Source organism: Crocodylus porosus, unplaced genomic scaffold (assembly GCF_001723895.1).
Source record: "Crocodylus porosus isolate Cpor-Errol unplaced genomic scaffold, CroPor_comp1, whole genome shotgun sequence".
Lineage (NCBI taxonomy): Eukaryota > Metazoa > Chordata > Crocodylia > Crocodylidae > Crocodylus > Crocodylus porosus.
This window is the reverse complement of record NW_017728947.1, coordinates 78,572,883-78,586,517: the sequence shown is the minus strand read 5'-3', so window position 1 is coordinate 78,586,517 and position 13,635 is coordinate 78,572,883. Positions and strand designations below refer to the sequence as shown.

The 13,635-nt window shown below is 43.1% G+C and overlaps 1 protein-coding gene across 8 annotated transcripts in view; it reads right to left on the bottom strand.

Moving 5' to 3' along the window:
• The window catches only part of NRXN3 (neurexin 3), a 1,400,777-nt gene that overhangs the window by 861,467 nt on the left and 525,675 nt on the right, over nucleotides 1–13,635 (bottom strand). For all 8 annotated transcript variants that reach the window (XM_019552167.1, XM_019552163.1, XM_019552159.1 and 5 more), the window contains one exon: nucleotides 12,077–12,103. In XM_019552167.1, the coding sequence (XP_019407712.1) occupies nucleotides 12,077–12,103 (27 nt within the window). The remainder of the gene's footprint in view (nucleotides 1–12,076; nucleotides 12,104–13,635) is intronic.

Here is a 13,635-nt window from a genome sequence, read left to right as displayed (position 1 = left end):
GATCTGCTCAGGTCCCTTCCAACCCTACCAACTATGAAACTATGAAGTCTAGAGGACTAGTAACTTTAGAGCTTCATTCCACTCCATTCTGTGGGAAAAATCAAACTTCCTGCAGTGCTGAGGAACAACAACAGGACACCACATTCAGATCAAGTAAGATCCCAGGGGTCAGCAATGATTTTGGACAGACTGCCGAAAACACCCACAAACCCGGCTTGTAAGATGTTGGCGTGCCAGGGTGAACAGCAGGGGAGATGCAAGGGGCCTGCTCCTTGTTGTGGCAGTGCAGCCCCCACCCCTTCCCTGCCATCTGCTCTGAGGTGTGCGTGCCAAGCAAAATGCCTTCACGTGCTGCACTCTGGCACCTGTGCTGGCAGTTGCCTACCCGTAGCTGAAACTAAAACCAAAACCGGTGGTGAGGAGAGGGGTTAAAGTATCGGTAAGCTTCTTTGCTATTTACAATTGCTACTGTCATTCTGTAGCTTCTGGACCCATCTGAAAGCACCAGAATACTCAGGGAAAGGATATTCATGTGGCATGTCTGGCCTACCCAAAGGCAGAGAAGACCAGAAACCTCATGTGAAAGCCTGTTCTCTCACAATTCCCACATCTAGGTAGAATCTCAGTTTGGTCCAAACCCCAGAGGCTACTAGTTAAAACACATTACTTTGGGTTCATTTGAAGCAAATTGAGAGCCATTCCCTCCTGAAGTTAGTTAATCTGTCATGGCATTGTGATTAAGTCCTCTGGGAAAGCCTGCTCCATCAATTACTTTACATTCCACTTCACTGAGGCAAAAGACCAAGACTCAGGTCTAATAATGAAAAAGTGGTAATGCCACAGCCAGTGTGAATCCATTTATCTGGGTCAGGATACTTACCAAGAATACTAACCCTACCACAGGACAAGGGTATACTTGTTTAAATGAAGATAGCCAACATCCCTCTCAGTCTTGCCACCAGCTCTCTTAGAACTACTTTCCTTTAGCAGCAGGCAGTGGAGCTCTTGAAAACAAAGATAAAGGGCCTGATTTTTCACAAATGGCAACCTCCCAAAACTCCTATTAGAGTCAACAGGAGCAGGACATGGTCGGTGTCTCTGAAAGTTAGCACCAAAAATAGAAAAAAAAATAATCTTGACTATTTGATAGCATAGTGCCAGCAATTAAGAAATCACAAAGAACACTTTATACCTCAAATGTTTGGGAAACTACAAAAAAGAGGATATTGGATCTGGGGGAGGGGTAGAGTTGGATATGTGTCCTTTAACAACACTTCATAGACTGGACTGAAACAGTTCCTGAGAAATCCCAGTAGGTGTTGAGCAGGATTTCAAACCCACAATCTTCAACACAAAGCACAGACTTCTACTACCTGAGGTAAGGGAACACCTTAGGTTCAGTAGTAGTGGGCTTGTATCTTCAGCATGGACATAACAAACCTCTTGCAAGGGTGCCACATAAGCTTTTTATATAGCACTGTCAATGCAAGTTAATCCTAACTGTCAGAACCTACGTGTATGCCAGTTTAGGATTCTCTCACTTAATCCTGCCAATGCATCTCAATCTCCTTCTTCAGCACCACTCATAAAGCACCCTACATATGTATTTAAACCAAATAATTTTTAGGTTTCCTTGTCTTGCTTCCTAGAAAAGCCAAGAACCAAAGATCAGAATAGCCTCCCAAATCTCCATTTGTACCCCTGGGAAAATCACCAAATGCTTCAGTGGTGGCAGAATCAAAAATAATGAGTTTGACAGAAAGCAGAGAACTGGACATGCCTCTGCACTGGTATGGCTCACAAAACAGCTCTCTCAGACTCTAGACTGCAAGGGGGATGGGATCCAAGTGCTGTGTTGTTAGCAAAGCCATCCTTCAGGTGAGATATTCTTCCTGTCCAAGGGCGTTACCAATATGGAAGTTAAAATATCCCTTTGCACATTGGGAACATCTTGAAGTCTTGATAAGCATTCCTCTGTTCCAATATAACAACATGTTAAGTTGTATTCTAGCTGCTGCTGAGCAAAGAATAGTACTTGTATTTGCCTATACAATTTTGTGCTGCTGGCTAATAGACTGTTACTTTAGAAAGTGCTTTCAGACACCCCGGGGTAGACATGTTAGGAAAGAAAGTTCTAAACGATGAAAGAAATTGATATTTTTATCACTTTTGTTCTGAATGCTAACGATGACTTGGGAAATGGTTTGGAGTTATATAGCTCCCTCCATGCAAAAGGCTCCCAAGGCACAGACTAACACAACACAGGGAATAAAACTGCAAGTACCTTTGGCTTACATTGCAGAGTGGTGACATATCACCATTCCTTTCTGGCATTGCAAAACATGCAACTGATGATGCTGGAGGCAACAAGAGATATCCTCAGAGCAAGCAGGGCAACTTTGTTTCTTACACACTGGGTGCAGCTACACATGCAGTTAATGCAACGTGATAAAATCTGGAGCAGTTTGTGTTGGAGTATACTGCTCCTGGGTGCAGCATCTACATGTGCACAACACTTTGAGCTGGGGTGGAGAAGCCCCAGGCTAGCAGCAGGTTTGGGAGGGTCAGCTCTAGGCTCTGGGTGCTGGCACTGGGCAGTGGAAGAGCTGGCTAAGGCATGGGTATACCAAAATTGCAGAGCTGTGTGGCTGAACCCCTGAACCTGCCGTCAGCCTGGGGCTGCTCTGCCCCAGCTCAAAGTGCTGCTGTCCTGGTCACCATCTGCATGTGCATTGCAGTAAATAACTCCATTGTAAGTACTTAATTAATTTACTCTACCCTAATACCAGTGCCCATGTAAATGGTGATACTTTATTGCACAGCTAATTAGTCAATTTCATAGTAAAGTGGACGTGATAGCACCCACTGCCATCAATGCTTTGATAATCCTATGGTCCAATGTGGCCTGTAACTGGATGGCAGTTCTCCAAGGTGCTATAGAGTGGCAGTAGCTGCTACAGCAGGGGTGGGCAAAATGGTGGATCCGCCCAGTGGCCAGATTCCATTTCCCAGGAGCCCCTGCCCACGTCACTGTGGCTGGTTTCCATGGAGACCCAGAAGCAGTGGAGCAGTGACAGCAAGGGACCAGGGTTTTCATGGAGACCAACACTAACAGGACATGTGGCTGCACAGGTTGCTGCTCTGGGGCCAGGGCTGGGATCTTGCAGTGGTGAGACCATGGTCTGGGGCTAGGGCAGAGCTGCAATCCACTGCCTGCACATACCTGCCTGGGGCATCAGAGCTCTTCTCCAGCTCCAGACCACACTGTCACCACCGCAGAATCCCAGCCTGGAGCAGCTCCCTGCCCACCCTTGTGCCCTGCCAGTGCTGCTGGAGCTAGTCTCCATGGAAACTTTGGCCCCACCCTGTCACAGCTCCACAAGTCCTGGGGTCTCCATGGAAACTGGCCACAATGATGTGGGCAGGGGCTGCTGGGAAATGGAGTCAACCGCGTGTCCAATCCGGTCCACAGGCTGGATTTTGCCCACCCCTGCACTAAATCATCAGTGCTTCTCACTAGTGCTCCCCGCAAGTGCCAGCCGGGGAGCGGGGCCACCAGCAAAAGCAGCCATGCCGCTTGGGGAAGCGGCCACGGGAGTTCCGGAAGTGGCGCAGCTGCTATTACGGTGAGTGAAAATCTGCTGCGTGATCAGCCACTGGGGGACCCCCCTACATCCGGCATGTGAGATAGACCACCAGGCCCCATCCCCCCCGGGCCAGTGGGATTGATTGCCAGGGGGACTCCCCCTGGTTGCTGACTGGTATCAGGGGCAGCACGTGCCCCCCAACTCAAGAGGCACCAGACACCCATGGCTCTGGCTAAGAACCCAGTGGAAGACCTACAACCTACCTCCCTAACATTCCACCCGAAATTGCAGTTCAACACCATTTTCTCCCTCCCTTCTTTGCTGAATTATTAGCCAGTTATTGTGTCCCATTAAACTGGTGCTAGACTAGACTGCTGCACTTCAGTTGCAATGCAAGTGATTCATGCAAATATAATTCATTAGAGCCTTTGCCTAACTCACTGCCCACCTGATAAGATACACCTTGCAAAACTGTAGGGAAAAGAAATTTCCACATATTATTAGAGAGGGGAAACAGATGATGTTATTGAATACTGTATCGAGGTACACAAATTAATGAGATAAAGTTAAGATACAATTCTTCTGAGTGCATTTTATGCCTCTAGAACACTATTTAGGTTTTTTATTGTTATTTTATAGCATTTTTCTTTTCTTTTTTTAAGAAAATAAATTCCAAGTTTTTTCTGGGCATTACCAGAACTTTCTCTATTATCAGAGACAGTGCCATGACAGAAACATCTTCTGGTGCATATGGTCTGAAAATCCCCTTCATTCAGTGCATAACAACAACAACAATCATAATACTTTGCTTTAGTAATACCTATTAGAGTGCATGTGGTCTTCAGGAATGTAAATCACTACACACTGAATGACACAGGATTTTTTTAATGCTATTTTACTGGCCATGGGTTGGCCAAAGTTTTTTCTCCTTTTTGGGCAATATCTGAGCATGGCACAAAGTGGGTTGATATTAAAAAGAGGAGTGTACGTGTCACCTCTGCCCTCTGGTGGACTGGCTGGACTGAACGTTGTTATGATTTCTTGTCTACCACATGTCCCCAGATAAGTCACACACCTTGTTTTGGGGAGGCAGGCCAAAGAAAAAAAATTTACCAGAGTCATAGCTGAGTACTGCTGCATGCAGCAAGGGAGGAGCTGACTCTTCACCATAACTGTTCACCCAAAAGCTACTGCCAATTTGGCAGAAGTTGTGAAAGGATTAAATCTCTAGCTTTTCCTCTGAGCAGCAAGGAGAGTGATGGCTGAAAAGGGAGTAGAGTCCCTGGCAGCCATTCTTGCATCCCCATACCTCTGCTGTGGTCCAGAAATCAGCTTCCTTGCTTAAGACCCCAATTTCTGAATCATTAATGGGTGGGGGGTGCATTATGGTATGAGAGTAGATATGGTGTGCCAACACTAACCTGATTTTTGGCATGAAGTTTTGGTGGCAACCAGTGGCTGCCACTGCTGAACCACTAGACAGTTTGTACACCCGGGCACTTCCTGCAGCTCTGTAGCTCCACAACAGCAACTCTTCCTCCAGCATGCAAACTGCCAAGGGAAGTGGTGCTGGCTCCTACCCTGGGGGTCTTTAAGAGGAGGCTTGATACCTACCTAGCTGGGATCATTTGAGCCCAGTTTTTTCTCCTGCCCAGGCAGGGGGTCGGACTTAAAGATCTACAAGGTCCCTTCCGACCCTACTTCTATGATTCTGTGATTCTATGCAGACAAGGAAGTACTAGGTACTGAATGGACTGTGGCAGCAGCTGGTATGATAGTGTTTATTCATGCTTTCAGCTCAGTACTGGGCAGCAGCAGAAGGTTTACTCCACCTGACAGAGATGGAGTAACTGCCAGCACTACAGGGTTCGGCTGTCACAGAAGGGCTTTGAAAGTGCATGTCTTCAAAGTTTTTGCCAGCAGAACTGAAATTGTACTAGCAAAGGTTTATAGTGTGGACTAAAGTATAGGCTCTACACATCTTCTGTTTCACTGATGAGAGTCACCTTCTGCTCAGGGAGGGAAGATCTATGCATTTTGCAATCAGCAGGAGAATTTGATAGCTACTTTCACTGTCCCAACAAAGTTTCCACCATCCATAATGTGCAGCATTGTGACAGAGGGTGAGAGCATGGATTTGTTCAAATATTTTAATTGTATAAGCACCTTTTCACTGTAAAGTTCCAGAGATATTATCAGATTTATAGAAACAGAGTGATAAAGAAAATGAGCAATGGCTATTGGCTTTCATATGGAGAGATGTCAATAGAAGCTAATGCCAGTACCAGCCAGAGTTCTTCTGTTCCTTAAATTTTGTAAGTAATGTGTGGAATTATATAAAGTGAGCTTTATTTTACAGTAGGAAAAACAGCTAAGGCACCAGTGGTCTGAAAGATGTCAGCATGCTAACAGGTTCTTAATAGGCAATTAAACCTGAACCCATGCTTATTCTATGCATCTCTTGTGGTAACAGTTAATTAGCATTACAACATCCCCATTTTGTTTCATGCTTGCTGAGGGTTCTCCAGTTCACATTCATGAGAGAACAGAAATGGTAATTCACCCCCTTGAACACTGGAGATAATTAAAAATGCACTAAGTGGTTTGACCCCCCCCACCAAATTCATGATCAGACCTGGGTACAATGAAATCCACTGAGGAGAAAAAAGCTATTTTGCTATAATGAAGTGCACGCAGCTGGCTGTTTAATATCACACCACCGAGGGAAAAGTGATTGCACTGGGAAAATTACTCTAGGATTTCTCTTTGCCCCCCACCTTCCGTGTTCCAAATGAAAATGTGGTCACCGTATTGCATTTTCTGCTGGCTAGAACAATGGGGTAGGGTGATCAAATGAACCTTTGCTGCTGATCAAAGATACCTGCTTCATTCTCAAGGGGACTCCTCATCATATCAAAGGTTTCCTGAGCATCACTACTGTTGTGCCTGCCAATAAGGGAGCAAAAAGCTGTAGGCATATCTTATAGAGGTATGATACCCAAGAAAAGTGAGTGCTCCTGGGGAAAAGGGGGGTTGTTTTTGGTAGAGACACTTTGGTAACAGAACACTGCTAAATTCAACTTTCAACAAAAGAGCAAAGGAAAACCCATGCTTTCCATTTTGGTGAATTGTTTGGTAATAATTATACACATCTCTGAGTGGTATTGGCCTGAATTTCCAGGCCCAAAGGTGGGAAGGCAGAGCTGTTTGGAGCCTAAGGCTCCTAGCAGTACCTATACTGCTGCAGTGTGGCATGCTAATGACTTGTCATTATTTCTCAGGCTGTGATAGTATTCATTTCCTCCTGGATTACATTAAATTGGCATTTGGAGACACTAAAGTCACAAATATGATGGGAACACCTAATCATATCTCTTCATTTTACAGATAATATTTTCATGTTAGAGCACTATTACGCTTTTATTAAAATGACAGGAATGTCCCTAAGAAACAGAGCAGGGGCCCTGATATTACATTGTTTTGATTAGATTCAAGTTAGTATGGTTTCCTATTTGTTTATGATAATGCAGTGGGGGAAACAATTCTTGACATCTCCCTGAGATTCACACAAAATAGACTTGTGTTCTGTGTTGTTACACTGGTGCTTAATAAAATGAGACTTTGATGTTGTGGAAAAGAAAACTTAGCAGGGTGCTAAATAAATAGAATGTGCAGCTGGAAAGGAAGAGCTGGCTTCATATTCTGGCTGCTGTCTACCAGCAGAGAAAGTACTAAAATTAACTAGGCTTCAAGCAACGAACCAGCTTTGAGGCCCCCTTAGAAACAAAGGGTCAAACAGGATCACCTGGACTGTGAGCTGTTTTCTTCCTCTGTGTTCCTGACATTGGAAATGGGTAAGAAAGCAGGATACTTAGTTTCTGAGGCTTCAACACACACATAAAAAAAAAGGCCTAACTTGCACACTCTGGTAAGAAGTGAAGGCTACACTATGAAATGTTGTGTGAAAAGCCAGCAGTACTCCTTGCACCAAAGACTACTTCTGTCTCAAGGTCCTACCTCGTATAATAGCAGAATTCACCTACCTACCTATAATCAGGGGCATACCATCAGGGAAAGCAGAAGGGAGATGGACAGGGCCAGGAGCGAGGAAAGAAAAAAATAGCCTGAGCGATTTCTTCCAAAAACTACTAATTCTGAAAAACATCTGGCATTGCCCCTTCCTTGACTACCACACTGAAAATATACCTTCTGGACTGAGGTGAGGCATGGTCACTGAAAAGGAGATGAGGCAAGTAAGGACTACATCACACTGGAAAGGTAAAGAAGAATTGCATAGTATTGCCCCACAGTTTAGAAACATTTTAAGGACTTTCTTCCCATCTTCCTGAGGATGTTGGCTACTTCAAGAAGCATCAGATAGGAAGAGATGAATCCAAGAACAGTTCCCCTTTTTGAAATCTTGTATTCTTATGTTCAAAATGCAGCACAAAATATTTTTTAAAAATGGTTTATACTTGCAAAAGCAAAGGCCATTGATACTTAGGACTCTCTCCCTTAAACCCAGACAACACAATTGTTTTCTTTGTTAGACCTTTGCTGAGAAACCAATGTAGCTTCACAACTGCCAGTCTGAGGACTTTATTCTGATCTTGGTTACTGTGGTTTTATAATCAGATAACTCCATAAGCCAGATCCAGACATGCAAGCACATGTGGTTTGTGGCACTGAAAAAATTTTGGAGTGCTACAAACTGCACATGTTGCATGTTTAACCATGCATGGCATGGATAATTGGCAGCATGGGCAAAACTTGCCACTGGCATTTCCTAGCAGCAATAAAACCCCTGGAAAAAAGTGACAAAGCATGCTCAAGTGCTATGTGCTGGGATGACTGCAGAGAAAGGGGAGCAGGGAGCCCTGAGACATGGAGCAGCAGGACAATGTGTCCTGCTGCAAACCACATGATCAGGGACATGCACTGCAGCACAAAGTAGTGGCACAAATTTGTGCTGTTTTGATTTGTGTTGCTGCAAATGCACACCCCTGGTCATGTGGACGTGGCCATAGGTTTAATTAAGTTACTCTTTGATTTACAACTGGGTGAAATTAGTGTTGAGCTTTCCAGTATTCAGATTGTCAGTGGAAGGTAGACAAAAGGCAGCTAGACAGCTAGTTCTTGTTTTAAGAATGAATAAAGTGGGGAGATATTTTTAAATAAAATAAATACATGAAAGAGAGAACATGTTTCTATACATGGGCTACAAAATCAATCATCCTATCCAACGTATAGGATATGAGGAGAATGGAGAGGAACAGTATAAATGAAAAAGAAGACAACAAACAGCATTATTAGGGAATGTAAACAACCCAGTGATGCATAAAGAATGCCCCTCATACAAAAAAAAGGTTTTTCAAGGAAAAGAAAAGAGCAGTATTAACCAAAGGCAAGTGCTTACCTGTCATCGTGTGCTGCAATCCTCTGTAATCTTTTTGGTTACAGGATACCATGCCACATGACACTTACTATTTCATGGGATCTCCCAAGAACAACTCTGTTTACTTTTAAAACCAGACCCAGGTTCCCCATATTCAAATAGCAATGATGACTGCATGATCTGAGATTCTTCAACTGGTAAGGAGATTTATTCCTTGAATTTACTTAACCTCACCCCCAAATTCCTTCTATCACCTCATCAGCTTCCCCAATGCACACATTTTTTCATGACTCTTAGAAACATATTTTATCCTTAGTCCAGGAAGAGGTGCAAACTACTTATGAAGTCTTGATCAGTGCACACACCTGGGGGATTCCTTAGACAAGGATATAACTTCTTTGCAACTAAGTACTTATGGCCCCATGAAGATGGCCCCACTGAGCTTTTGCTCTGCTCCTGCCTAGCAAGTTGCACTACTGAGTAGATCAGGGATACACACTATCCTCATCAGTCATTTCACATCTGGTTCCCGTCCAATAATTAGGACAGATGATCTGAGTTACTGCACCAGGTCAGCAACATCACAGGGGCTTTGTTTGGTTTCTGTTTGGTTGGTTTTTAAATATAACCACCAGCAAAGCAGGAGATCATGAAAAATAAATTAGGAAAATCCTTTTTTCCCTCTACAATAAATAAATAAATTAATAAAAATCTTTAGAGGAAGAATATATTTAAAAATGCAAAAGTCTTAACTATTAAAAATGCATGAAAGCAAAATGATTGAGAGACATGCAGATGCTTGTGGGGAAACTTCAACAAAAACATTTGATTTAGAGACAGTTTTCCTGCTCTTCTAATTTTCTGCCTCTTTTTTGCCTTTCATTGCTTGATTTTAATTCTTTTGTATTATTACTAAGGGACATGGATTTGCATGAAAACAGAATTTTTGTTTCCTGCTCCTGTGGCTAATTCCCCACCTGAAGACATAGCCCTTTGTGGCAGAAACTGTAGCAATCGGCTGCTACCAGAAGGATAGCTGGATGAGGACATCAGATGCTACTAGCTGAGAGGGGTGCTCAGGTGACACCTTCATGAGCATTAGGGTAAAAGTGGTTTGATGGACGAAAAACTAAGCAGCAAGGAGGCGGAAAACTACTAGGAAACAAACAATCCTGTTTTATGCAAATCTCCTCAGTAGTGCTGGGTGGCAATTAGCAACCGCAGTTTGCTGGGGCTTGGGGGATTTTTCTCGTGACTTTGCTTTGCATCCCTTGAATACAAAATTAAATCAAACCTAAAAGCAAAAAAAGTAACTTAAACACTGGCTCCATCTTCAGGTCCGTTAAACCAATCCTGCACTTCACTGCACAGCACAGAGTGCATAGTCTACAACTCACACCCATCTCTGTGCCACTCATTGCCTCATACCTGTGTACTCGTCCATATTCAATGGACTCTGGAGCAAGCCTATGGATCATAAGAGAGCAGGTAAGCTGTCAGAGAAATGGAATGACCACTGATGAGCCTCTTCCCACTTTGGGGTCTGACTGAAGGTGGTTAGGAGCTATCTCAGGTGTAACTAGTTACTTCTGCTTCAGTAGAGAGTGGAGATGACTAGGGAGGGAAGCAAAACTGCCTTCTGCTCAGGTGCGTACCTTCCCCTCCTGCATCCATAGAGTTCCTTGTAGTTTGACTGATACTACATATAAAACACTAAAATGTCTGGCTTCCAGCTAGAGTCCCAAATTAAGGCAACTGCCAAGGGCCTGGTTTGCTAAGAGATCCTGTCATTGCTGCTGCTGGCTCTAAGGTTTATTGCTTCACTATTGGCTGCAAGCAGCCTTGTTCATTTGAGAGAACGGAGTTCTCCGTGCTGTAAGAAAGCTAACGAAGTGACCCCACACAACATGTTCCTTCCTCCTCTTAGACACACAAAGATTTAGAAATATTCACCATACCACCTGAGCCACTGAACCCCCTTCCATGGAGCCAAGAATAGAGGGGACAACAGCTCAGCAAGAAGCGTTGTTTTAATGAGATAAGTCTCAAACAAAACCTTGAGTCCAAACTATCCCAGGTTTGGGAGGTTATTTTCGTTGTTTGGGGCTTGTATTTAATTTCAACAAGTTCTTATCTTGTGATTTTTTTTAAACAGGGCAGGAGAGGTTTTTTCTGCTGTGCTACAGAGGATTTGAATTAGATGGTGTCTTTAATGTTTATACCTTTTAGAGTTCCTAAGCCTCTTCCTGTCTCATAAGGTACGTCTACACAAGATGCTTACTACACAGTAGTCTAATAACACTGCACAGTACCGTGCCAGTCAAAAACCCTGCTAATAAGCTACTGCCCAGCTTTATCAGGCTATTGCGCAATAACCATGACAAAAAAACAGTAAATGTAGTTACTGAGCATTCAATTAGTATTTCATCAAGGAACTACTAAACTAAACACACAGTAACTACGGCACATTAATGAACATACAGACGTGCCCACAGAAACTGAAAGGGGATCACAGCTTCATTTTCAACCAGTTTTGTCACAGAAAGACAAGGTGTTGAAGCAGCCCACTAGATACCATCTTTATTACAAAGGACTTATTCTCTACTCCCCACCCCACTACCCCCTTAAAATATCATTGAAGAAATAGCAGATTAAGCAGCCACCACTTTGACTCAAACACAGTTTTTTAATAGCAGTGCCTTTTTTGGTAGTGGAGAAGTGCATACAGTACCTGTTGTTGCCCTTTTGTGTTCTTTATGTGTTTCCCCAAAGACAACAGGTTACTATTGACATACATTTTCAGCTCATCTGGTTCCCCAGATGCTTTTCTGCAAAGCCATGAAACAACAGTTCATCTCCTCCGTGGAGAAACCACATACAAAACATTCACATACCACCACAAAATCTATCTATCTCTCCACCCCCAACCCCAAATCCCACCCAACTTTTGATTTCAAGTATATTTAAAACGAATAAGAGAGGGAAAAAATAAAAACGAAAAAGAAAACAGCTTATAAAATAGCAAAGGAAATAAAGTTAATTTCTTTTTTTAAATATATATAGAGAACAAAATGAAACTTGAGGGAAAACTTACTGGCGTTACAGTTTATCCTGATACAGTCTAGATGGGGAAAAATAAATGAAAGATGAAATTGCATCCTTCAAGGTAACAGCTGCAGACATCCAAAAACAATCAGTCCACCCTTCCGGGGACAGACACACGCAAAGAGATGTGGCCATTTTATATTTATATACCAGCTACATATAAATATATATATATATATATATATATATACACAAACACACACACATATATATATATACACACATATGTATAAAGAAATATACCGATATACATATATATCCACGTCGACACAGAAAAGTTTTCTTTTTAAGGGAACCTATGCATCTAAGATTATCTACTGCTTCAGACCATGAACTGATGTTAATTAAAAGAAAAAAAATTGACAATTAAGGCACAGAAAGAATCTCCCTAAAAATGCAAGTCATACTCCAGTGTCATCTCTGTTTTTTAAACCTTCTGCAATTTCTTTAAGAAGCTTGAAGTTTAAAGGCAACCTTTACACTTGGTTTCTTTTGAATTAATTTGTATTGTTATTGCATAAATACACCATCTGTCCAACACAGTATACCTGAAAAATCAGTCTAGCAAGGTTTGTTGGTGCAATATTTAACTCTTTCCACCTCTCTCAAGGACAGACCCCCTCTTCATTCCCCCTGTTAGGCCAGAATGCTTTGAAAAAAAATGTGCATAGGCACACTGCCACTGTCCATTCAGGTGAGGAAAGGGTTAATGTACTGCCCACTTGTGTCCTATCATAAAATGGCCACTTGCAAACTGCTAACCGCACGAACGCCCAGCCCAGATTTCAGCTAGAGTTTGGAGCTGGGAGGTATTTTTGACTGGTTGATGGGTGGGTGGTTTTTGTTTCAAAGGTCTCCAGCCCAGCCAGCTCCTCAGAGTCCAGTCTCATCCTGCTGCCTGAATGTTAGTACTGAATGAGACTTGTAACAGTCAGGCAGAAGATGAAACGAGCAGTGAAGTGGCAGGTCTGGGAATCTTTGACAGCCCTACCTGCTTCGTTCAGGGGCTCCAGACAGGAATGGGGAAGGGGAGCACAGAGAGAAAGAAAGAAAGGAAAAAAAACAAAAAGAACCAGAATAATATTTGTTTTAACCAATAAGTAGTAACCAAAGAGACTGCACATAGAAAATATCTGACCATGCAGCGGCCTGATGGAGAGCTTCTGACCACCAGCTCCTCCATTTTAACCTACTGTAAATTTTAGGGGCTCAGTGTTGACTCAGGGTGAGGCCCTTAGCAGGTTCTTGCATATAAAGGTCTTGCTCTGATTCTTGGGAGTATGAACTCTCCCTCTGGTGGTGTCCAAGCTGAACTTAAGTTAGCACATCATGCTGGCAACAGGCATTTTTGACCATGGAGATCTTCTCGCATGAGAGATCCAAGCTGGGGACCAAAGCTTCTGAGTTCTGGACACCACGTAGGTCAGCCTCTGTCAGGTAACTAAATCCTTGCCCAGTAGAGCTGGCAGTCTTTAACACAGAGTTATGGCCCAACAGTAACAGATATACAGACAGTGACAGAGGAGAGAAATTGGAAAGGACAAAGAA